This window comes from Electrophorus electricus, chromosome 24 (genome assembly GCF_041902795.1).
Source record: "Electrophorus electricus isolate QZ-2024a chromosome 24, ASM4190279v1, whole genome shotgun sequence".
In the NCBI taxonomy this organism is placed as follows: domain Eukaryota; kingdom Metazoa; phylum Chordata; class Actinopteri; order Gymnotiformes; family Gymnotidae; genus Electrophorus; species Electrophorus electricus.
In genome coordinates this window covers 9,222,953-9,248,008 of record NC_137520.1, presented here as the reverse complement: position 1 = coordinate 9,248,008, position 25,056 = coordinate 9,222,953, and the positions used below count along the sequence as shown (strand labels likewise).

At 41.0% G+C, this 25,056-nt stretch overlaps 1 protein-coding gene and 1 long non-coding RNA gene across 3 annotated transcripts; both read left to right on the top strand.

Moving 5' to 3' along the window:
• The first annotated feature begins 191 nt into the window (after positions 1 to 191).
• fam120c (family with sequence similarity 120 member C) lies at positions 192 to 19,067 on the top strand. Of its 2 annotated transcripts, none has more exons than XM_081706660.1 (17): positions 192 to 1,592; positions 1,964 to 2,210; positions 2,310 to 2,392; positions 2,516 to 2,644; positions 2,761 to 2,863; positions 3,106 to 3,179; positions 3,301 to 3,587; positions 4,608 to 4,854; positions 6,565 to 6,736; positions 7,320 to 7,569; positions 8,663 to 8,777; positions 9,167 to 9,376; positions 9,510 to 9,729; positions 11,360 to 11,495; positions 11,656 to 11,716; positions 12,874 to 13,157; positions 13,300 to 19,067. In XM_081706660.1, the coding sequence occupies exons 1-17, from the start codon at positions 1,086 to 1,088 to the stop codon at positions 13,304 to 13,306; spliced, it is 3,132 nt and encodes a 1,043-aa protein (XP_081562786.1). In that variant the 5' UTR covers positions 192 to 1,085; the 3' UTR covers positions 13,307 to 19,067. The 2 variants fall into 2 exon arrangements, with proteins under 2 accessions (XP_081562786.1, XP_026862765.2); XM_027006964.3 differs by having other exon boundaries at positions 193 to 1,592; positions 11,653 to 11,716.
• A 1,189-nt stretch (positions 19,068 to 20,256) lies between these two features.
• LOC113575444 (uncharacterized) lies at positions 20,257 to 24,746 on the top strand. The gene is made up of 3 exons (XR_003410417.3): positions 20,257 to 20,393; positions 23,761 to 23,821; positions 24,240 to 24,746. It is a non-coding gene; the product is annotated as an uncharacterized LOC113575444 (long non-coding RNA).
• The last annotated feature ends 310 nt before the right edge of the window (positions 24,747 to 25,056 follow it).

The following is a 25,056-nucleotide window of genomic DNA, read 5'->3' as shown; positions in this document are numbered from 1 at the left end:
CCCAATCATTTTTTTGAATGAAGTGTTCCATTTGGATCTGCCTTGGCAAGCAGGGTCAGTGATCTAGATAGATGGTAGTCGTAGTTTTACACGCTGCTTTCTCTGTAGTTGCGAATCAAATGAAAAACTACGTCTCCCACAACTCAGACCAACCCTTCCTCCCACTTTCCTCTCCTCGCATCCCCTCCCACTATTCGCTGGTCCGCGGGGAAGTCGCAAGATGGCCGACGTCGCTTGAAAGTATGTTCCTCTCCTCAATATGAAGTCGTGAGTGAGCTAGAGAGCGAGGGCGCTTACGTTGGGGTTTTGTTTTTGTTTTATTTTAGTTATTTTTTTTACTTTATTTTTTTTAACGTTCAATCGTCCGTTTCATTCCGAATCGCACCTGTCTCGGGTTTGTCTACTCTAGTCGAGTCGACAGTCACACCGGGCTCTTGGCTAACAAGCTAAGTTAGCTAGCTAGCGGGTTCGTTCGCTACAAACTGCAGGTTTAGGTTTAATCAAGTGAGCTGGCTTGTTGATTTCAAACAAATCATCTTTAGGCTTCTCATAATCAAACGATCGAAATAACACAATAACCGGGGAAAACATCCGCACACTGCTAAATTGACTCGCAATTTAGTCGCAGTTTAACGTGGAGCTAGTTTGCTAGCATGTAGGATTATATTTTTAGACGTTTGAACGTTGCCGACATCGTTACGGCCGCGTGTACGCCGTTATCTATCGTAACATTGTATACCTCGGTCATGCTTTCACCCCGAGTCACGTTGTAATTATTACGGATAGTCTCTAGTTCTGGTAGTATTATTGGCATTATACCAAAACACAGAGTAAGGAATGGATACACATTGCACGTACATGACCAAATATAAAATATAGCCTCAACCACAATTCTAATTTCAAATTTAGCTACATATTAAGTAGACACACCCAATTTTTAAAAATTCTGTTTAGTAGTTAACTTTACCCAGGGTTGGTCCGTGCTTACGGAGAGTGACTGGGCACACAGATTATAACTAAGGGGTACTTCATATACAGCTATTCGACTCACACTTTGAGTCTTAAAACAGGACATAAAGTACGAAATGGGAGTGCAGGGTTTTCAGGAGTACGTGGAAAAACGTTGCCCTGGCGCGGCCGTTCCAGTAGACCTCCTCAAACTCGCCCGAACAGCGGGCCGACAGCCTCCACACCACCATCACCATCCCCATCACCCAAGCTCGCTGCCTCCACCTTCTCCGCCTGCACGGATTCTTGTTGATGCAGACTCTGGCCTCCAGCGACTGTATGGGGGCTATCAGACCGATTGGGTATGTGGAGGCGAGTGGAATGCGATGCTCGGCTATCTGGCGGCCCTCTCTCAGGCCTGTTTGTATCAGGGCGGCCTGGAGCTTGTGGTAGTTTTTAACGGCACACTTGGGAAGGATCGCTGGCCGGAGTGGGCGCGGCGGGCGCAGGGGCAGAGGCAGACTGCGCAGCTCATTGTAAACCACGTCGGCAGCAAGGCCACGCCGCCTCCGCGGGCCTGGTTCCTGCCTCCGGCTTGCCTTAGCCACTGTGTTCGTCTCGCCATGTTCCGCTTCCGTGTGCGGGTAAGTGTAATTCAAATAAATGCTCATTTATAACATTTGGCTGTTTTCTTTGTTGTTCTGTAGATCTATAATTAAATGTTTGATGTTTGTTTTAAACAGTGTGTTAATGTTTTGTTCACTAGAATTTAATGTTGACTTTTTTGCCACTAATTATAAGAATGTTGAATGTATACCTGATATTTTAAACAACTGTCAGATTATAGGTGTTAATAAATGTTTGATGGTGCCTAACAAGTACAATAGTTATACTATGTTTTTCACATTTAAATATTTTGGATGAAGTATGATACTGTTGAATCAGGACTGTATGGAACTGGGAGCATGTTGTTCTGAAAACTCTGGGTGAAGTCCACCTCCCTTTCGCGGTGTAGGTGGTACAGACCCTCGAGGACCACCACCAGGAGGTGCTATCCCTGTACAGAGATTATGGCTTTCAGGGCCTGATTGCACAGGACTCGGAGTTCGCTCTATGCAATGTCCCGGCCTATTTCAGCTCCCATGCGCTCAAGCTCTCCTGGAACGGCAAGAATCTGACTACCCACCAGTACCTGCTGTCTGAGGCCGCACGCCAATTGGGCCTCAAAACCCAGCACCTGCCCATATTTGCTGCCCTGCTCGGTACTAGTAAATCAGCATGAGCCAGCTAACTTCTGGTGATTTTCTAGCTCATGGTAAATTATCCTGGCTAATCAGAGGATGTTTGTTTGCTCTTTCAAGGGAATCACATTCTGCCAGATGAAGACCTGGCTGCCTTTCATTGGAGTCTCTTGGGTCCAGAACACCCTCTTGCCTCCCTCAAGGTACATACCTGTGTGTGTGTTTCCTTATCAGATTTGCTGTTCTTTCAGGCAACTGCTGATAAGTAATTTGAAAATATGGAGTAAATGGTCCTTCTTTCTGTCCTACTTATTGGCTAATTTCAGGTAAGGGCTCATCAATTAGTCCTCCCTCCTTGTGAGGTTGTGATTAAGGCTGTATCAGATTATGTTGCATCCATCAAAGACCTCGGAAACCTGGATGCTGTGGCCAAGGATGTTTTTAAACAGTCTCAGGTAAATTTATTTTTAAATGCTTCTGTTATAATTTTTTTTAACCTCATCTGAATGACGCAACATTGTTAACATCAAGGCATGCTCCACTTCAAATACTCTATCTTTCTTTTGCTCAGTCTCGGACTGAAGATAAAATTGAAAGGTTTAAGAAAGCAGTGGAGTATTTTTCAGCGGCCAGTAAACCAAGACCTCTTTCAATGGGACCTTCTCCTTACCTCTGTAAGTATATATATATATATATATATATATATATATATATATATATATATATATATATATGGATAGGTTTATAGGTGGGTGGGTGTTTAGAATTGAATGTTTTATAGTTGTCAGCTTCCTGTAGAAGCAATATCAGCTGTAAAGGTGATATGTTCTGTCACTCATGATCTTATTAAAATGCTTGCTGAAGAGTCTTTATCACTTTCATGATCACATAATCTCTTTCTTGGCTTTGTTCACAGTTCCAGGTTTTGGGCCTGGTCAGTTTGGCGGACCTGCAGGCCACATGGGGGCAGTACAGTCTGGTAAAGCCCAGGTGAATTTTGGCATACTCTTCCATCATTTTTGTAGTATTGTTAGTCATAGCAATCTTCTGGGTGTTCTTTATACAAGTAAAACTGATTTCCTTTTGTGTTTTATGCCTTGTTTTCCATTAGTTTGGTCCACCCCAGGTATCAGGTGTTAAGGTGCCTTATCCCGGTGGGCCCTATGGACCTGGCCCAGCTTCTGGTCCCGCCCTTCTATTCCAGAACCCTCCTCCACCACTGCAAGACTGCAATGATTCTCTTGTTGGGAAAATGGGCTTTGCTGATTGGTCTGCTCCTTACGATTCTGCTCAAGGTGGCAACCGACTGCCCAATCACCACACCGCACCTCCCTCAGGCCCTTCCCCTTCCCCATCATCTTCCTCTGATGGGGAGGAACAAAATGACACCAGCACCAAGTGAGTTGGCTCCTGAACTGTTTGCTGCACTGTTCTGTTGCTTTGATGGCTTCTTTCTCTCCCACTCTATTCTTGGCAAAGGTGTTCTAAAAATGTCTTAAAGGGTAACAGCAATTTGAGAGAAGCAGTGTCAGTTTGTCTGCTTAGTAGTTTTCTATTGTTTATAAATTGAGTTTTGTTCCCGTACCAGTATTAAAAGAAGACATCTTTTGTTTTATAACTCTTAGTTTATGTGGAAATGGTGTCCTGTTAATGTGTATTTTGTGAGCTTTCACTCTAATTCCACCCCAAGTATTCAGTCTGGCACTTTGCTAATGTTCAACACTTGTGCATATGGGGCATCAGTGAAGAAGTTGGAAAATTAAAGTCTTGCCAGATATGGTTGAAAATGTGCCGAAAGGGCTTCTCCATTGAGGAAAAACCATCAAAATAGATATTGAAGATATGCTTATTTGTCTATTCCTTCCTGTGATTAAAGAAACATCATTGTCAAAGTAATAGCTTCAGCTGTTGTTGTATTCTTTTTCTTTAATTTCCACTCCCTCTAATTCAAAGGCTGTAACAAGCAAACTGACCCTATAGTTCATGCGTAAAAAGACAAAATGACAGACAGTGCCATGGAAAAGAGTGCAGTGAACCCTTGTGAGGATAAGGATGGTCTGAATGCAGCTATAATGGTACAAATTGGTCCATCAGTGCTTTCACTTAAAAAGAGTCTTCCAAAGACTACTGGGGAAAAGTATAAAAGTAGCAGGCTAGTTGTGGCCAAGGCAATGTTAAGCCAGTATGTGGCTTTTACCTCCAAGTTCCATCACTGGGTGTTATTTTAATAGACCATAGTAAGGTCAGGGGCTAAATAATTGTTTTTATTGTAACTTTCAAATTCTAAGTCACCAAAGTCTCTTTGTAATGTATTATTGCATCGCTATAAAAACAAGCGTGAATAGCATAGATTTAGATTTTTATCTTTTATTTTTTTATTTTTGTCTCTCCCAACCCCCCCACCCCCCACCCCTTCAGTCATTTGGCTGATAAGTCCTCTAGATGGGAAGATCCCAGTGGCCGTGGGGGCGGTGCCTCTGGGGAAGGTCACCAAGGCAATGGGAGTGGGCCGTCTATTCCATCACTGCTGTCCATGGCAACACGGAGTCACATGGACATCACAACTCCGCCCCTGCCTCAGGTCAGCGCGGAGGTGCTGCGAGTGGCAGAGCACAGACACAGAAGAGGACTCATGTACCCACAGATCTACCACATCCTCACCAAGGTACTGGCCTTCAGTGTTCACTTATGTGACAAGTCTCCATTATGAGCTGCGTTGTTCTACTCCTCTGGTCATAGGAAACAGTTGACACCCTTTTTTCCCCTCCTACTCTTAAAACATAATGTGACGACTGGAAATGTTAAGGTGTGGTTAGATGGGAATTTTGTCTCACTGTTCTATTCTCTAGGTTGGGCAAAAATTAGATAGCTAATTTTCCTTCTAAAAGTTCTATCGTAGAAGAGTTGGCCAGCGTAAGTTAGCCAACAGTGCTTTCCAGCAACTGGTTTGACACACTGCCAGAAATTACTATTTGTCATATTAGGCATGTCAGCACTCTTGTGGGGTGTTTTTAAATTTGAGTTTCAGTTTCTTGAATTTGAGTTTCATTGTTTTTCATTCTGGTTCCAGTAAGTAGCATAGTGAGTGTTATATGAATAAATGAGTGAATGATTTCAAAGCTGATATGTTATCAGTTTTTCAGTGAGCTGAGATGCATCATATCAGGTCTAACAAAGTTTACATTAGTAATTCTGAAAATTGTGAAACATTAATACTTTACACAGCTCTCCTTGATGATCCATTGTTTTTCTGAAGGGCATTTCCTTTGCACGTGATGGCATAAACATATTTTTTCTTAGAGTTAAAATCAGCATTTTGGCAGAGAATTTGATCAGTTCTTTTGAGCAGCCTTAGAGTCGAGTAACATGTGGACACTGGCATTTTTCATTACAGGATAAACATTGTCATTTACTTTAAACAAACACAAAGCACACTAATTCCCTCATTTTAGTAAACTTGACCCAATGGAAAGGCATTTTCAAGACATGGGGATTTCATTATCCTTAATCTGTGATTTGTGATAATGGGAAGATTCACAGCCCTCCAGTTCATCCAACACTGCTGGTGCTTTTAAAATCTTAGAAAGAATGAAACAGTCTGACATAACGGGAATGTAGGAACATTTGATGAGGATGTGCAGAGCCTTCCGTAGTGTGCTCTGTGGGAGAAAATGGCTCAGAGCTGTAAAACACTGCTGAACAACAGGAATTTGGGTATTTGAAAGTGGGGTTTGCACTAAGATGGGCTAACACATGTTTGGGGAAAAAACTAAATAGGAAAGGAATGCTCATAATATTAAGGAGGTAATATAAAGAGGAGTCTCAATTTTAAAGGTCATGGCAGCTGGTGAAAGTCATGGCGGTTTTGCAGGATAAGGACTTCATTATAGAGAAGTTTTCAATTCTAATTAGAATATCAAGGACTTTTTGGATGGAGCATTGAGCATTACGTGTGAGGTGTGAAAGTGTGCAAGATGACAATGAGCAAAAGCACTTTTGCTCATTGCGTGTTCATGCTTCAGAGATAACATCTGTCACTGTTACAACAGTCTACTAGGGTATTAGAGGTTGATTCGAAGCTACAGGTAGTCTTTAGTTTCAGTCTTTTTTTTAAACAGTTGTATAGCTATGAAGAATTTTGGGGTCCCTTCAGATTCCCTATAATCTTGTAATCAGAATCCAACGACATCCAGTGTCAAAAGTATTTTAAAATGTGAAAACCCAAAAGGTTATTTCTGACTTTCAACCCCTAGAGCAATCCCCTCCCAAAATATACTTATTGTAGCTTTAAGGTACCACGGTCTGTTAGATTCCTTGTTTGTTTTTTTCCCCCCACTGCTGTCTGTTCTCCCCACCTCACTGTTTCCTCACTCAGGGAGAGATGAAGATGCCGGTGTGTATCGAGGACGAGTGCAACCCCGACCTGCCCCCTGCCTCTCTGCTGTTCCGCTCGGCCCGGCAGTATGCCTACGGCGTGCTGTTCAGCCTGGCCGAGACCCAGCGCAGACTGGAGAGGGTGGCCATGCGCAAGCGCACTCCACTGGAGGGTGAGTGGGGGGGGTGTCGGGTGGGGAGGTGGGGGGTGTCTGGCTGAAGTGGTGTCTTGGTGGTTGTTCTATGTTGTTTTGAGTGTATTGTTGTCTTTGTATGCATTAAGGAAAAATCCAATTATTAAATGGGGGGGGGGGGGGGGGGTCAGAAAAGTGTGTATTAAAATATAATCAAATATTTAAAACCGTAATGGAAGAAACCAAAGAGATTTTTCTAAGTGTTTTCTGTATTCTGTGTAAGGTTTTGTATGATGCCGATCATAACAATGTTTGTGCACAAGGATATGCTACTATGTAGTCTTTGGTTTTTAAATTAAAGTAGTTTCTTGCCAAACCTGTCTGTAGTGTGGAATTAAAGCTAAGTATTGCTAAGACAATTTTTCCCCTCACATAAAAATATTGAACCAGTTCCTGACCTCAGAATTGAAAATTATCACGAACCTGACTGTGTCGTACATACCGTTGGTGCATTATGTATGACCTTGGCTCCTCTTAGTTATAAATGAAAAAGAAGCTTAAAATTTTTAAAGCTTTCAAAAATGCTCACAGTCAAGGCTGTTTTCTGTTTGTCATTCTATAGTGCCCCCGGTGATCATCAAAGAGTGGTGCGCCAGCAAGGCCAAGTCGGCCTTGACCCCGGAGCTGGTCCCGGCGCTGTGCTTCCGGGAGTGGACCTGCCCCAACCTGAGGCGTCTGTGGCTGGGCCGCGCCTCGGAGGACCGCAGCCGCCGCACCCGAGCATTCCTGGCCTGCATGAGATCAGACTGCCCTGCCCTGCTCAATCCTGCCTGCGTGCCATCGCACCTGCTGCTCATGTGCTGCGTCCTCAGGTAGATGCACAGGACAGCGGTACTTCTAAAGACCCAGCAGAACTCAAATACAGGTGCTGCAAGTGTACCACCGCATGTTCAGATCAGACCTCCTCCACCAATAGAATGGTAAAATAATTGAATATTATATATGCTCAGCTGCCACTTTAAAAGGAAGACCTATACATCTGCACATTTACAAAATTATTCAATCAGCCAATCGCAGCAGCAACAACCGAATGCACAAAATCATGTAAACGTGGTTTGTTATTGTTCACATCAAACATCAGAAAGGGGGGCTGCAAGTGCAGCAGTTCTGGAGGTGGAGACGCGAATGTAGAGCGCTCAAAAGAATTCTGGTTCGAACTGGGGGAAGGCCACGGCCACTGTTTACAACTGTGGTGAGCAGAAAAGCATCTTGGAATGTGTCCTCCCAACAACTTGTAGGTGGATGTACTACACGTAGAAGACCATGTTTAAGTTCACTCCTCTCAGCCATGTGCAGGAAACTGAGGCTACAGTCAGCGCAGACCCGCCGAAACCAGCTGAAGTTTAAAAATGTTTCCTGATGAAGAAATCTCTGTGTTGCGACCTACATCTGTAGGGTCAGAATATGGGATAAACAGCATGAAACTGTAGACCCATCCTGCCTTGTGTCAACAGTACAGGCTAGTGCTTGTTGTGTAATTGTGTGCGGAAAGTTTTCTTGGCACACACTGCCGTTCAGTCCACAAACAAGTATTTTTGAATGCCCTATCTTTTTGTTGCTGATAATTTAGCCACACAATGGACACAATTTTATGCACACAATCTTATAATGGCTCCAATTGATCTCAAACTGCTTCCATTACAGTGAATTAGGCTGTATTTCAATGGCCTCTCCAATCACAAGCTCACTGAATCCAGCACTCCACTACTCCAGCACCTTGTAGATTGCATCTCGCACATGGCTAAGGCTCTTCTGTGAGAACACGTGTCCTCTCCAGAACTGATAGAATATTCCTAATAAAGTGGCCAGTGATATGTACAATAATAATTACATTAATAATTCAAGGGATTCTTTTGTATTGTGACATTAAGCACTAGAAATGATCTTTTGTGTTTTGGCATGCAGGTATTTGATGCAGTGGCCCGGTGGCCGTATTCTTCAGCGCCACGAGCTTGATGCCTTTTTGGCCCAAGCTGTGTCCAACCAGCTCTATGAGCCTGATCAACTCCAAGAACTCAAGGTCGGTGACCAGAAACTGGCTTTCACTGCACATGGTTTCCATACAGCCACTGTGTAATATTACTTACTGTTGATCCGTGAACTGATGAGTCTAGTGCCTGTTAGTGCTGGGCCGTATATTGAATGTACTGATATTCAGTACATATTTTTAAGTCAGTATTGTTTTCAGAACATGGGTATAAAAATAAACCTGTTCCTCTTCTACCGTTTCAAATGTGTATAAAATGACACTGGAGCTGAGCTTTAATCATAAAGTGTTTTAAAATTGAACTGTGAAATATCAAATTTCAGACCAAAATTTGAACAATGTAGATTTAAATCAATTTTTTTCCCTGCCATAGTTCCTGTTTCAAGTCTTTCCTTTCACATTCCCTGTGATGGGGACATTAGGTGGAGAAGGTGGATAGCCGTGGGGTGCAGCTGGCCTCTCTGTTCATGAGTGGTGTGGACACTGCCCTTTTCGTGAACGATGTGTGCGGCCAGCCGCTACCCTGGGACCACTGCTGCCCATGGGGCTTCTTTGATGGGAAACTGTTTCAGAGTAAACTAGCCAAGGCTACCAGAGACAGGGCTGCCTTACTGGATATGTGTGAAGGCCAGGTACAGAACCTACTGTTGCCCTGCTGGTGAAATTAGCCCCAATTATCTGTTTGCTTATTCTCAGCAAATTTATGCTTTTGAATGCTGTGTTTGACGTGATTGACTCTCTTCCTTGCTCCCTCTTGCTTCGTAGGAGGAATTGGTGTCTCGCGTGGAGAAGATGCGGCAGGCCATTCTCGAAGGCATCAATCTCTCACGCCCCCCTCCGCCGCCCCCGCCTCTGCCCCCTCCAGCGTTCCTGCCGCCCGCCATGGTGCCGCCCTTCTACCCTATGCACCCTCTGTACCCCCCTCGGCCCTTGGGCTCCATGCCCCATGCACCACACCACCAGCACCGGCCAAGAGCCTTCCCAGGTCTGACTCCGCCCACCGTCCCTGTTACTGTCTGTTCTCTGCTTGGTAGAATTTGGGGGCTTAGTCAGTGGAGACCATGTTTTTGGCACACTGGTGCATCTAAAGTGAGTTTTCAATATTCATTTAGATGCAATGGAGCATTTGAGTATAGTCAAATTATTTAATCTAATCTAAAAACAAATCTGGTGTGATCTTTTAGTTAACTGGTATATATAAAAAATTTCTGTCATCCTTCCAGTGGTTGGTCATATTTTTTTTTCTCATACTCACGCCTTCTACCAAAGGCCTGGCGGTTTGAGGGTGCGGTGCAGTGCTTTTGCTGATTGTGTTCTTCCTATTTGGACTGGAAGGTTTCTAGCCCATAAGCCTTGCATGTGTTCTTGTATATGATCCCTGCCACTTGTTTCCCTGCCAGCATCTTGCATCCTGGTATTAGATGGATGTTCTCAGAGGCGTCTTTATACAGTCTGCATCTTGGGTCTTCTCTGGTGTGATGCACCCCTACCTTGATTGAGCTATGGCATATTGCTCGAGCTTGTGCTGCCATCCGTGATGAGTGCTTAAGGTGGGGGGCCAAGGACTAGTGAGCGTCAAAGCTACTATCCTGGATGAAGGAACCAAGGTCCAGGAGTACAGCTGTATGGTGGCCTCAAGTGATAGTGCTGAGGTGAGTACCTCAAACGGTGTAAACCTGAGGAGGATGGAAATGAGGAGGAGTAGGGACCATCATGGGAGGATAAACCCCTGCACAGTATGTATCACCGGCAGATAGTGGAAGTGGCTGATATAGAGAAATCCAACCAATGGCTGGAAAAGGCTGGACTGAAAGACAGCACAGAGGCACTAATCATGGCAGCACAGGAACAAGCGAGGCTGGGCTCTACCACACCAAGCAGGACCCCAGATGCAGGCTTTGCAAGGATGCCCCTGAGACAATCCAGCACATAACAGGGGGATGCAAGATGCTAGCAGGCAGGGCATACATGGAACGCCATAACCAAGTGGCTGGCATGGCGTACAGAAACATATGTGCTGAGTATGGTAAGTAAGTTCCGTGGTCTAAGTGGGATATACCCCAAAAGGGGGTGGAAAATGTCTGTACTAAGATCATGTGGGACTTCCAGATACAAACAGACAAGATAGTAATGGCTAACCAACTGGACATAGTAGTGGTGGACAAACAGCAGAAGAGGGTAATAGTGATAGATGTGGCAATCCTGAGTGATGGCAGCATCAGGAAAAAGGAACAAGAAAAGCCTGAGAAATGCCAAGGGCCGAAGGAAGAGCTAGAAAAGGTCTCGAGGTTCCCGTGATTATTGGAGAATTGGGGCTGTAACCACTAAACTTGGTGAATGGCTCCAACACATCTTAGGAACAGCATCTGAGATCTTGGTCCAGAAGTGTGCTGTCCTGGGAACAGCTGAGATGCTGCACAGGACCCTTAAGCTCTCAGGCCTCCGGTAGAGGACCCGATCTTGAAGGAAAAGGTCTGCCTTGGGGAGAATGAGTGGGGGGATTATTTTTTTTTAAACCACTGTATGTATGAATGTGTGTGATATGATGGTTTACATTTTTAGCCTTAAAACGATGTCTTCATACAAATTTATTTTTGATCTGTGCAATCATCTAGGTATCCAGTCTATACCTCCACAAGGTGGGAAGCTGGAGATTGCTGGCATGGTTGTGGGGCAGTGGGCTGGGAACAAGCCTGTGCGTGGCAGAGGGGGGTTCAACATGCAGGTGGTATCAGTGGGAGGAGGGAAAGGGTAAGTACTGCCTACTGTTGGCTACCGCTGTAGTGAGCATGTTGAACCCTGCAGCAGGCGATTATGACTGACTTGGGCTTCGAATTAGTTGCCATATTAAGAAAGTGCAGACAAACGAGGTCTGTTCAAGCTTCCATCACCTGTCCCTCTGTCATAGAAGGGGTAAAGAAGTAATGCCAAAAGGAAGGGGAGGGAAAAAGATGACCACCAACAGAACACAGGTAACACCAGAGCGCACAACTTGCATGAAATCTAGTCAATTCTAAATGACTAATACAAAGGTTAATACATTTTTTTTACACAGTTCATTCAAAGCAGAAGTGATGATTTAACATTCCTCTTGCTGCATGTAGCTTTCCTAAACATGTGCTTAAAAAAGCCTAGACTGATGGACTGGGCTAGGTTTCCAAAGCCCTTCCAAAGCAGTTGTGTTCATAGTACTGATATGGACATGCTCAAGTGCACAGAATGTGGCATGCTGCTGTTTCTGAAGCTGTAAATTTCTCCAAAATTGGTTGAAATCTATTTATTTATTTATATATATATATAATTACACCTATGGTGATAAAAAATCAATTAACTAGGGATGAATCATTTTTAATGAAGGAAACCACTAAGAAGTCTGATTCATGTGTTTTGATATGCAAACCTCCCTTATTATGAGGAAGAATAATCCCTCATAAAGTGTGTTCGCTCAATGACACACCGTTGTCTTTGTGTATAGTGTATAAACTCTTGATGATAAATATTTATGAAAGTGAAGTAAATGAAACAATAATGGGATTCCTGTTTTGACTACAAACTGCATTATTCCAGTAAAGTAGCCTAACTGGTTCCAATTATAATGTGTATCAGATTTTTAATGTATCCTGTAGGCTGCTTCTCCTATTATACTGTCATATATTGTTAGTTCCTTTTGCATGGAGAAATGAGCATGTGAAATTGGGCTAAGCTGTGTATCAGATGTTCTCACAGCCTTCACACTTTTAACCATAAACGCTGTCAAAAAAGCTAGTGATGTAATATCCTCACCTTTGACAGGCAGTTGGAATATGCATCAGATGATGGTGAGATGTAATATTGATCTAAACATTTAGGAGGTTGTAGGTATACATATAAAGCTAATTTGAATTCTTGTTGGCTACACAGAATGAAAATGTTACTGGCAACTAAATATTTAATTTTTTATCATTCTTTATGGTTTTTGTTTGCTTTTCTAACCATTTTAGAGTTGTATCATGTGCTTGGCCATATATTGTTTGTACTGATGCCTGCTTAATCTGCTCATAGTATGTTTTTGCTTAAACGTGCTTTTAGGCCTTTGTTGGCGTAATAACAGCTCATATCTTCCGTTTTAAAAATATTTATTTATTTTTAGAATCCCTCATCGCCCCCCTCGACCAGCCCCCCAAAGCTGGCGGAGGAACCCAAGACTGTGGGGCGGCCCTCTGGAACTGGTGAGAGAGCTGGGGGTGTGTCCCAGCAACTGAATGGCAGCTCTTCAGGAAGCGCCACTGGTCAACCAATTGACCTGCCACCACTGGCCCAGCCAATCCAGTGTGCCTTAGCCAGCAAAGACAACCAATCAGGAGATGGGGTGGAGGTAGAGGCCCCTTGTTGCCTTGACGACTGCCCATCGGATGGTGCACTACAAAAAGAGGAGTAATTGCATCCCATAGTGTAATAAGAATGATTGTGTTAAGAGGGAATGATTCAAGTTCGACTGCCTTTTCCTTGCAAAATACGATAATTAGGGCACAGTAGCCACTTTGTGTTGTCATAAGAATAATTTATGGTGTTACAGATGCTGAAAACTATAGATGGACAGTGTGAAGAGGAGTGCGGTCTATGTCAACTTATCAGCAGGTTCTGATTTGAAACTGAGCATAGTTAAAATCATAACCTCTGATTGCACATTGCACTGAATCGTTTGATTCTGGATCTCAGCCTTTCCACTGCCCCATCAGGGTTGGATCATTGTGACAAGCTGTCTTTTCATCTTTCTAATATTGCTTTATTTTGAAACACCTTAGAACATCGATGTTTATATTTGTATGATTGCCTGAAATGGCTACCATAGGCCCATATTTCCCAAATATTCAAATTTAATCCATGTTCACATTCAGCTGACACATTTTAAGAAAGAGCAGTGCACTTAGTGCACTCTACTCCTAAACTGTGGTGTGGGGTTGTTGTTGTTTTTGTTTTTGTTTTTTTTTCTTTTTTAAGGATTTGTAAATCTGCCTGAAAAACAAATCCTTATACATCCAGTCCTGTGAACGACAACGGGCTGTTGTACATCACGCAGCCATCAAGCAAACCACAAGCCTGCATGTAGATGTAGTGCTCCACACCCGGCATGTAATCAGGGCTGTAACAATGAACTGTTGACATGATTTTGGTGTTTAAATCTAATTTTTAAATTTGGTAGTAGCAGTTTTGATCAATTATGTTTGTCATGTGATTCATATGCCTTTTCAAATCCATTGATATAGTTAAAGATTTTTAACAGAAAATCTTAATTGACTTGTCAGTGGTGAACCAATGGTTAACATCAAAACCTACAAGCTGTTCTTTCACTAAGGTATAGCTGCCATTTCATTAGTGAGTTTATTAATAGTACTCTATCCTTTTTCTTTAGAAAGGACAAGCCCAGGTGCCCGTTGAATTTATAATCGCCCTTGACAAATGTATAAATGGAGGAGAGATTTGGGCCCTGGGTACATTTGTCGGATGATCACTGACTGTGTGCAGAGAGGCCCCTCTGCACATTGTAGATTAGCGTTAAATGGATAGTTCTCCAAAGCAATGTTAATATGGCCTCTGGTGAATGAGACCTGGTGTTCATACTGACCATGACATCATCACTGGGCCCTATAAATTGCACAGCAGTGTCCTGTTCTTTAGTTTTTGACATTGTATAACTAGGAATCTCAGAATCTGAAACCGTACTATTTTTTTGCAGCATACCATAAGGGATCAATTTTAAAAAAGAAAAAAAAAAAAAAAGCATGTCACAGTGAGAACTGCTTAATTCACACATGGTGGTTCACTCATTTCAGTCCTATAGATTCTTTTGGCTATTGACTATCCTGCCACTGACTAAAGCACAGGGTCTTGTCAGCTCTCTTGGTGAGTGGTGAAGTCCAAGCTCGGAGAGAAAGGGAGAGACAGGACAGTACTGATGGGTCTGACCTAAGTTACAGTGAAGTGATTATATATGAAGATGGTCAGTCAGGAATGGTACTAGCTCCACACTTAATAGCTTTTCCCCCTTTCATGTAGTCTTGTGACGATCTTTTTTTTTTTTTTTTTTTTTCTTCCCCCCCCTCCTCCGAGTCCTATTTTCTCACCTGAGTAAACAAATATATTGATTGTGACTTGTGAATCCCATTGTTGATGTAGCTGCTAAGATTGTTCTAAGTTAATATATATATATATATATATAAAAAAAAATTAAGCACCTTATGCCCCAAATTATAGATATGCAAGCCCCCAAACCAAACATGAAAAGAAATGCCCTTGTAAATGAATTGTATTCCAACATAAAGCACTTACTTTGATATGATTATAAACTAGTACTCTATAACTGTAGTCATGTCAAAATATCCCCAGCGTTTATTGATGGTTCCACTTTTAGCCAAACTAACTCTTTACCTGCATTTTTCTTGTGTCTTGCAAACCAATATGACGCAGATAGTTACCATGGCGTGAATGTGAGAACAAAGTGCAGAGGAAACCGCACTTTGTTTTAAAACCACAAAACGCACTGGATTGTCCTGGAACTAGGACAAAGTGGAAACGAGGCTTCTGCTAGAGCTAGAAGGAAAATGCTGTGTGGAGAGGGAACTTTAATACCTTGACTATCTTGGGTGTTTGTGATCCATAGATGCGCGTGATCTCAGTATGCGATGATGCAGTGATTTTATCAATGGTTGGGAATGCACTGTTCCTCTTTCCCGCCCCTAAACAGTACTCCACTGCTACGTCTGTCACTTTTTCTGAAGATTTGTTTGGGTTGCAGATGCTTCAGGTCTAAAATGTAGCTACCAGATCCAAACCCTCCTCATTCTCCTTACTCCTTCCCTTTGTGCCTAAAATATACATGGAATACCTTTGTGCACATGCATTCAGCCACCATAGCTAAAGTCATTTTAATGTATAAGATGTTTGAAAACAATTCCTAAACTAGAGAGCCTTTTTATTATGACATGGTCAGGCTAAAATGAAAAAGGAAGGGGGGGAAAAGCCTCCCTAGACCTCACACACCCACTGTATGTAGTCTTTTTTTTTAAATGACATTATGCCTTGTGTATTGTCTTGTTTTTGTGACTGAAAGTGAAAATTGTACACTTTTTAGAGAGCACTTTTGTTGAGGCAAATGGGCTGAGACAAATTTAGATAAAATGAAAATTTCATATCCTGCTTGTCACAACGATTTGATATTTTCGCACAGGGAATGGGGGAAATGCTTCTCCTTTGAGAACACATTTTCACTCCAGTGATTTATGGAGGATGTCGTGAATAAACTTTAAATTTGTATTGAAGGACATAATACACTAGAGGCTTTTCTAATACTACAGTTGGTTTAATCACAAATCTTAAGATTGAGTGTCTAAATTTCGTATCAGTGTCTGAGTAGGCATGTCAGTATGATGCACCTTATTTTGTTACAATATAGAAAAATTATAGTCTAGTCTTGTGCTGCGAAATGTATATCAGAAGCTCTATAAATCAAAGAATGACACCCATATTTATGTTTGTTCTAAAGTTTTCCACACTTGTGGAAACCCCTCTGCAATTTAAATACTGCCTTGTTTAATTTCAACACCCCCTAAATGAGAAGTAGAAACCATTTAAGCAAAGGATTTGTGATGAGCAGTATCCACATTTTTCTTAGAAGAAAAAACAATGTGATCGTACTGGACATACTTCACAGAACTATTGAGTCAGATCAATTCTAGACCATAACATTACCAGTTGTATACTTCAACTAGTGCAGTACAGTAGTATGCCTTATTTCGAAGTTCAAACCTAGTTTGCTACATTTGATAATGAAAAACGTTTAGCAGTGCTTGCAATAGACGGATATTCCATCATCCCTTAAGCGCGTGATGCCACCTACACGCGCGCGCACACACACACACACACACACACACACACACCCCCGTGCGTGCGTGCGCGCACACACACACACACACGTTTTCCTTCAGACTTACTCTACAGTTTTAAGTTTCTTTCCATTTAACAGACAAAATCTTTAGTACATTTTAAGTGCTGATTATCAGTATCAATTATTGGAGTTACACTTTTAGTTTCAAATGTTTGTCTCAAAAATGTGTACAATAAGAGAGAGACCCAGAAATGGACACGGACACACTTTTTTTAAAAAATAATTTTTAGACAGACACCAGGTAGTTTACAAGAGAAAATGTAATGCCAATTCACATGCGTGTGGTGCAGCATTCAGATTTTTTTTTTTAATAGTTGATTACTTGTAATGCTTAATTAGTGATTTCAGATGCGGCTCCCAAGTTACCCTCTGCAAAGCTTCTTTTCTGGATTTTATGTATTCTCTTTTTGACTGTTCTAACCTCTTTCCTTTTTGCTAGTTAATCTGACATTTGTGGAGATTTGAATATACACAAAATGGAGAGATCCAAATGTACAATATTTTACAGTATTAAGTCTTGTTTAAGGGATGTATGTCTTATGAATTAGAATCAACATTTTCATCATTGTATGCCTTTACCCCTTTCCCTAATTTCATCCAGTTGATAATGGTAATATAGAAAACATTGATTTACTCACATGGCAATAGATACTGTATTGAAGATGTAATGTTGATTTTAAAAATCCCTATTTTGCTATTGAATAAGCTACCAACATGCACTCCCAGAGTTTAGATGCTTGCTTCCTGTAGTTCGATGATAACAAATCCCTCTTTCTTCTCCACTTTTCAAAAACCATTTGCCACCTCTGTCTCGTTGCACCATTTCTGGCCTCTCATCATTTTTCCTAGCATGGCTCTGTGGATATTTAATCCTACTCCAGTGCCATCTCTTTACCCCATCATACTAACAGTAAAGGTAATATTAACAATAATAACCAGTCTTATAATCAGTCTGTATGTAATCGTAGCCAGAACTTGGAAACAAATGTTTTCAGCAATGAACAAAAAAAAAAAAATCTAACCTATCATTGGTTTGAAATTGTGAAAATTTGTGTTTTTCTAACTATTTTTAAATGTTATTACAATTGCTACTCCTTTGACCGTCGCTACAGTTAGTATTAAAATACGCTTAGCAGTTCTAGATATTTTTCAACTGTAATAATTGGAGTTTTCCTTACCTCTTATGGTATTGTTTCAGACCACTTCACCATTATGATGTAATTGTCATCAGACTAAACTGCAGCTTTGTCGAACATTTTCAAAAACATTTTAAATGAGTCAAGATGATTTGAAAGGCTGAAAATTCAACCCTGATCATTGCATTCTTGCACAAAACGGAGAATTTTGTCTCTGCTACTAAAAACCAAAGTGCATATTACCTTATTGTTAGCCCAAATTTATGGTTCTTTCTTTAGTTTCTGGAACCCAAACTTGTATTTCAGTGACTCGGATTATAGGAACATATTGTGGGTCCATCAGCATATGAAGGAAATGTGGTCTTTACATCTTTCTGGTGAAAAGTGTCTGAGTTGTGTATCGTCTGGTTTCATTGCTAAATTTTTTTTAAAAGCCTTTACTGAAGTTGAGCCTTGAAAGCTGGTTTTAAGAGTTAACCTACCACCTTTTACAGTTTCTTGTGCCCCCGTATTGTCCTTCTGAAATTGTATCATCAGTAGTCAAAGATAGACTAAATGTAAACAACTGTAAGCAGGCTCACACGAACACACACTATTGTGTGGAGTTCTTGCCTGTGCATTCCTGTAGATTTGTGTCTGGAGCTTAGATTTGACTCTTGCTTTAAAACCGTTCCCCTGTATCCTAGCTCTGTAGCCCTTCACTTCACAGGCACACCTGTGCGCTTTGGACAGGTGTTGTAAGGGTTAGATCCCATTATGATAACAGCAATGTGTTGTGTACAATGTCCCACTGACATCCATTCTACTTTTACTGGATAAATGGCCTCTACATTTGACCCCTATTGATTTTACAGCGTTACCCCACCATGTTCAACATTTTCAAGTAAAATTCCAAGCCCTATTTGTAAGCAACACATTCTGTCATCTGTTCTTGGAAAACTGATCCATTCATCAGGATAAATACATTGATGCATGCATCAAGGTCTCCAAAAGAACTTGTGTAGTGAAGGGTAAAACTTCATTATTATTATCGCTGTTATGGTTATGATCGTTATTAACAGTTTCTCATTTTTAGTATAAAGAAAGCACCAGATTGTTTTGGAAAGAAACCTTTTTTTATTTGTCTTGCAGTTGTGGTCTGATTTCACAATGCATTGAGAAGAAGGCCAAAAGGCTGAGAGAAAGAGTGTCGAAGTTGGCAGTCATGTTTGTATGGTTGGGAAATGACTTACAGTGCTGAAATAAAATTTATTCTTTTAGTAATTTTTTGTCTCTGATCCTTTAATCAAAGCAACAAAGTCTTATAAACATTGTAGAATATCTACAGTAGCACTATTTCAGTAGTTCTTATACAAGATTACAGGCATCTGAAATCTTGACACAATGAAACTGGAGGGAGCTAGTCTGATTAAATGTTTTTTTTACATGCAATCTGATCATGCCCCATCTGTCTTGGTATATATATGTTGTGCTTTTCCCAAATAAGGATGTTTTAACTGCTATCGCTGCTTGTTACTACTGTTGCCTAGAAACCATAGTTAAGTGCAAAGTCATTTGGGGGGAATACCTTTAGCACCTGCAAACTTCTAAACAACTGTTTGATGTACAATAATATATATTACAAATGTCTGCATTTTCAGTCTATCATTTTATGTACCTGTCCCCTGTTTCTCCTGGTTCAGCCAGAACATTTTCTAAATATAGTAGCATACCTCCTCTTGCAGTCAAGAGCACAGGGTTTCAACCTTGAATCCAAAATTCAGTCCTGCATGTGTATTTTACAGGCAGATTTGTCATAGAATTGATGTACTCAAATCCAACCCACCTGATACTACCGATCGTTTACCCTCTCTTTATATGAGTCAGGAGTGATGACAAAGATGCCACTTACATTAACTGTTAATTAACTACCAGTGATAATGGAATCAATTATTAGTAACTACCAGATAATTTCCAATTGGAACTGAACAGTTGTAGAAAAGTAACTTCTAAAGTTAGTTCAGCAAGACGGTTTGTCTTAGTCACTCAGTTTACATGCTTCCCATCTTTGCCATTGCCTGTTTACAAGGGTGCCCATGCACATACTAATTCCTTGTGAGAGACACACTTCGCAAATCTAAGGCAAAGTGGTCTTGTTTAAAATGCACGTCATTCAGTCTTGTGCCCAGAATCCCGTTGAGGTCATTTGGCACCAGTTTCAACTATGAGTATGTAAAGAGATTCCAGAATCAGATTCTGGTTTCTGATTATGCCTTATGCCATAGACCTTAGGTGCAGCAGAAGCCGATTTGTGCAAGTCAGGTTTACGCAAAGTACAGAAGTACATCTTTGTGAAATGCGTATGGTAATAATGCCTCTTGGTAATGTTTTGTTACCATGTAAAATATATTTCCTCGAGATATGGCAAGGAGAATAGCCTAAGACCACATCTTTCACTCCAAATCTGCGCTGCTGTTTGAGAAGACCTGGAGCAGGGGGGTTGTAGGTGGACGAGAACGGTCTCGTGAAAACATACCGAGTCTCGCGACAGTTATAGGCTGTCTTGCTGGTGCCGTAAGATGGCGAAGGCATGTACAGTCGCTGTCTCAGGTGAGCAAAATTATACGATTTCTTCTTTTATTTTCGTGGGCGAGAGCTTCGGCAAGACATAGGTTTCTACCTTTCTGATGTCATGATTCGGGGGGGACAAGAAAGGGCAGATCAATTTTGAAACACGTAGTTTTTCGAAGACCATACCGAGCAGTGAAAGAATCATGAACCGCCATTTTTCATATTTAGAATTAGCATAACTCATTTAACTGTAATACAGCTAGCTAGCTAGCTATCTGAACATCTGGCTAGCCAGAATGAAATTGTTAGCTATAATATAACACCAGAAATATTAGCTACAGCATGTCTATATTGCAAACAAAGTATTTTCCTGAAATTGCTTTTAGGCGGTCAACACGGCTTTCAGCATTTCAAGCGAGAGCAAGCTAACCTAACCTAGCTGTAAAAAGCATGTCGTTAGCAGTTATTTGTAGGTGGCTGTAACGTTACTTATCCAGCGTTAGCTAGCTTGGCTAGCTACTGCTTTATGAGCTAGTCAAACATCTAGTTAGTTAGCATAATTAGCTAGCTAGATAGGAAATTGTTTTTGCTTAATGTTCTATTGTGGGGACTTTATTGTCGTTAGATGAGATATTGAAACTACTAGCGAACTAGCTGCTTCATTTGTATGATGAACTTGGTTGGATAGCTAGCTAGCTGTCAGCATTTGGCCTAAAATAAAAATTAAAAAATAGTAGTTGAATATTATGTGGAAATCTCACGTTCCTTGCCAGCAAGGTGGGTATAACTAGGATAGGCCAGTTAAACTCGATACATTCTTTATGGTTGTGGAGCGTTTAAGACATTGGAAAGATGCGGAATGTTTAGTTAGCTACAGAGTTGGACAGCTATCAAATTTAAAAATAAGAAAAGGGGAATGGCTGTTAAATTACCATCATATGCTGTCAGGAGATATCACGAGAGTCTCAGTTCCACTTCTCGATGATTTGCACTAAAGTGTTCAGCTAAACAGGTGGCCCGGAGGTGTGTTATTTTAACCTTAGCTAGCCTCCAGAAATCTGCAGAAACCTCGGGGAGATGGCTGGACGTTGCACCGGTGACGGCTTTATTGGAATACACAAAATCGAGGGAGTCGGCACTTGACATTGCTTTGATTTTCCACAAAACTGAACATAACTCCGATGAGAGGGTTGCCACTGAGGGGGGAAATAGCAAGTGAGCCGCAAAATGAATTGAGTCACGTTTTATTCGCAGGCTAGAAATTAGATAGCTAGTGTTCGGTAATAATAACTCGTGTACGAGTGGCGTATGGCTGAAATCTCTACAACCGAGTAACTTTTAAGTGTTTTTAGTGATTCATATGTGTAGTTATTGTAGATGAGCTCCTGAGAAGTCAGTTTTGGCATAGAATGGCCAATTGTTTCACATGTGTGGGATCTTTTCTTAGTCTAACAAAGTATAGAATGGCTTTCACCCTTCCTGTAAATGGTTAACAGCTTTGTAAGGTATAGAATGGTTTTCACCTTGGCTTTCACTAAGGAATGCGGTGGTGTCACCTTGGAAGGGACGCTATTTCTGTATGGTTTGCGCACACATTAAATTCTGAGGCCTAATAGGTAAACTGTTTGAGGCCTAGCTGTTAAAGCTATCAGGCCCAATAGAGGACTTGGGGCTTAATTTTAAAAAGGAAAAAAAAAATCACCTTGTGGATGGTAAACAATGATATGAGAAACTTGGTAGTTAAGCAGATATTAGTAAATAATGGTAGTTTGCCCCAAACACTCTAAAATGGGGGGGGGGGGGGGGGGTTGATAAACAGATAAGAGGATGGGCCAGGATTGGAGGGATGGCACCATTCAGGAGGTAAGGATGGCACCATTGTTGGTTGTTCTCTCTGTTGGTGACAAGTACCAACTTCTGTTTTTCTCCATCACCATAGATGCTGACTCTCATTGCCAGTGGAATGCTCTGAATTTTTTGCACAACACATGCAAGGAAAGGGACTTTTGAAATCTTTACATGTGCCATTGATATTTGTCTGTAATTGAATCTAATGAGGTAAAATGATAAGGTATTTTTAAATAATCAGATGATAGTTCTATCTATAACCGACCCTGTACAATATGGATTAAAAAAATAATCTCAACACATCTCCTGGGCCTGTGCACATAAAACAGGTACTGTGTTTACAGATCCACACAGTACAATCAAATAGGCAATGCAGAAAAAAAGTATTCACATACTATGTGTATCATTCACAAGGACTGTACATGGTGCAGTAAATCAGACACTGCACAGTACACCAAATTGTATTCTGCTAAATACACAGGACAGGACTGGTTGTGACTGAGTAGTGTATAAGTGCATGTGGAGCTGAGCATAGTGATACTGAAAATTTACATGCCAACTGTTTCAGCAGTGTAGCATTATGCATGTGATGTAAAGATAATCACAAGTAGCAGTGTTATAACAGGAAGTACTGATAAAGTGAAGAACAGTGCTTGAGTGGTAACCGTGCACAGTTCAGAGAAGGAGGTTGTCATATAGTCTAATGAAGTTGTTTGTGCATGGGGGAACAGTTTAAACCCTGTTTAAGCAGTGGAGTGGGTGACTGGGGATTGTTAGATGAGGATCCTGACAGTTTGCAGAAATAATCTGTTCTGGAGTCTGGCAGAACTGGTCTGGATGCTGCTATACCATCTGACCTTCTGCTGGATTAAAGGGATGGTGGCCAGAGAGTGTGTGGGAGGGATAGAAGTGAGAAGGGTCACCTACTTTGCTGGAGATGTTACTGATGCAGCATTAACTTACAGTTGTATTGCTACATATTGTAATTGCAGTACACATTAACAGTGTTAAAGTAATTAGGGTCAAACAGTGGTATGCATTATTTTTGCCCAAACATTGCATCATGTGAATGACGCATCATCAAAGAACATTCTCTACACGCTCATCAGAAACATCTAAGGTTGTTCAGAAAGCTAATAGCATGTAAATAAATACAGATTTATTATAGAGATCATTTACACATTGCAGCCATGTTGACTGATATCTGTGAGCTCTGGGAATTCTGAGCACAGTTAAGACTGATTTGGCTGAACTTGTAAACCTCTGGTCATTTGTTGAGGTGAACTATTGTGCACTGTAGTATTACTAATTGGTATTTTGTTAATCTTTTAAATGCTTTTTCCATCTGTGATGATCATAGGCCATCTTTTTAGCACTGTGGTTCAAGATCTATGGTCCTTTTTGAAAGGTTAACATCTGTAAAAATGTTGACTGGTTAGTATTATAAAACCAACCTTTAGTAGCTCTCATTTTAATCATTTTATTGTGTTTTTCTCATTAAGAAATGTCTTCTTTTTTTTTAATGGTATTATAATGAGTGTTTTTCTTTCATCTGTAGGATTATGAAGAGGACTTTGATGGCTTCCTGATGATATAATAACGATAATGACTGAGCTTTGGTAAGAGAACTGTATCTCCTAAATCAAAACACCTGGTGTTCAGGGGTTGTGTTTTTTACCATTAGAGATGATGTTCATGTTGATTTATATTATGAGCCTATATGGCTGTATTAAGAGATTGCATTATTTTAATAAAGCAGCTTCAGCCAATCTGATGAGGAACTCCAGTTAGATTATCAATGTTCAGACTCATTAACAAAGAAATAATTGTTAGCCTGATAAAAAATGGTAATTTATAATTTGTTTTCTCATGCTTACTTTGATCAGTCTTGGTCTGAAATGTGAGCGACTTTTAATCATATTGAGTTACCGCAACTCTGAAATATTCCTTAGTGTTCTTGAATAAGGTGTGATGCAGGTTTCACACAGTCTCCTGAAGGCTACATTTACTACATTTGTCCCATTTTTCTTCCCTCAGGGTTGTAAGCCATGGACGTCCAGAGCTGGGGGTTTGTGGGCTGAGGTAGTAGTTTGTATAGTTTGGGATCACACCAGATCTGGGAGATAACTATACAGTCTACTGTCTTTCTCACAGCTACCCCATTACCTCGTGCTCCCTTCATGGATGCAGGAGTTAGAAGCAGCAAGCAACAATGACTATTTTGTGTGTTTTTGTATGTATCTGGAGTGTGTAGGATTGTGGCTTTGTTGTGCTGAGGTAGTAAGTTGTGTTGTTGTGGGGACTTGGTATGGTTTGTCCCTTGCTGGAGATAACTATACATCTTACTGCCTTCCACACAAGAGTCTCCTTTCCTCTTCCTCTTACTGAAGGCTTTGTATTTAGGTGACCTTTAATAAGTATTAGTATTATTAAATAACTAATTTAATGATAACCACAAGTTGTTCTCCTGGTACTGGAATTACAGAGATGCTGATTATCTGTATGTTATCTCACTCTTCATCTAAATAAACCAAGTACAGTTTATGGAATGATACTGCCTTTTTCTTGTGTGGTGGTGTACTTTTTTTTTTCTTTCAGATATTCCACACCAACCTTATTAATATGTTGGCACGAGCTATTATTTCAACCATAAATGATGGCTGTTTTTATATAATTTTTTCGCTTTTATTCATAACATAAATAACTTATTTTTGCAGAAAATCGTGTAAGAATAATATTGCCAGGAGCATTAATGCAACGGGGACTATTTCTGTTGATCGTCACAAGGGAAACTTAAAAGCGACTGCCAAGTTCTTAACCGATGTCACCTGAAGGTCTTTGAACCGTAGTTTAA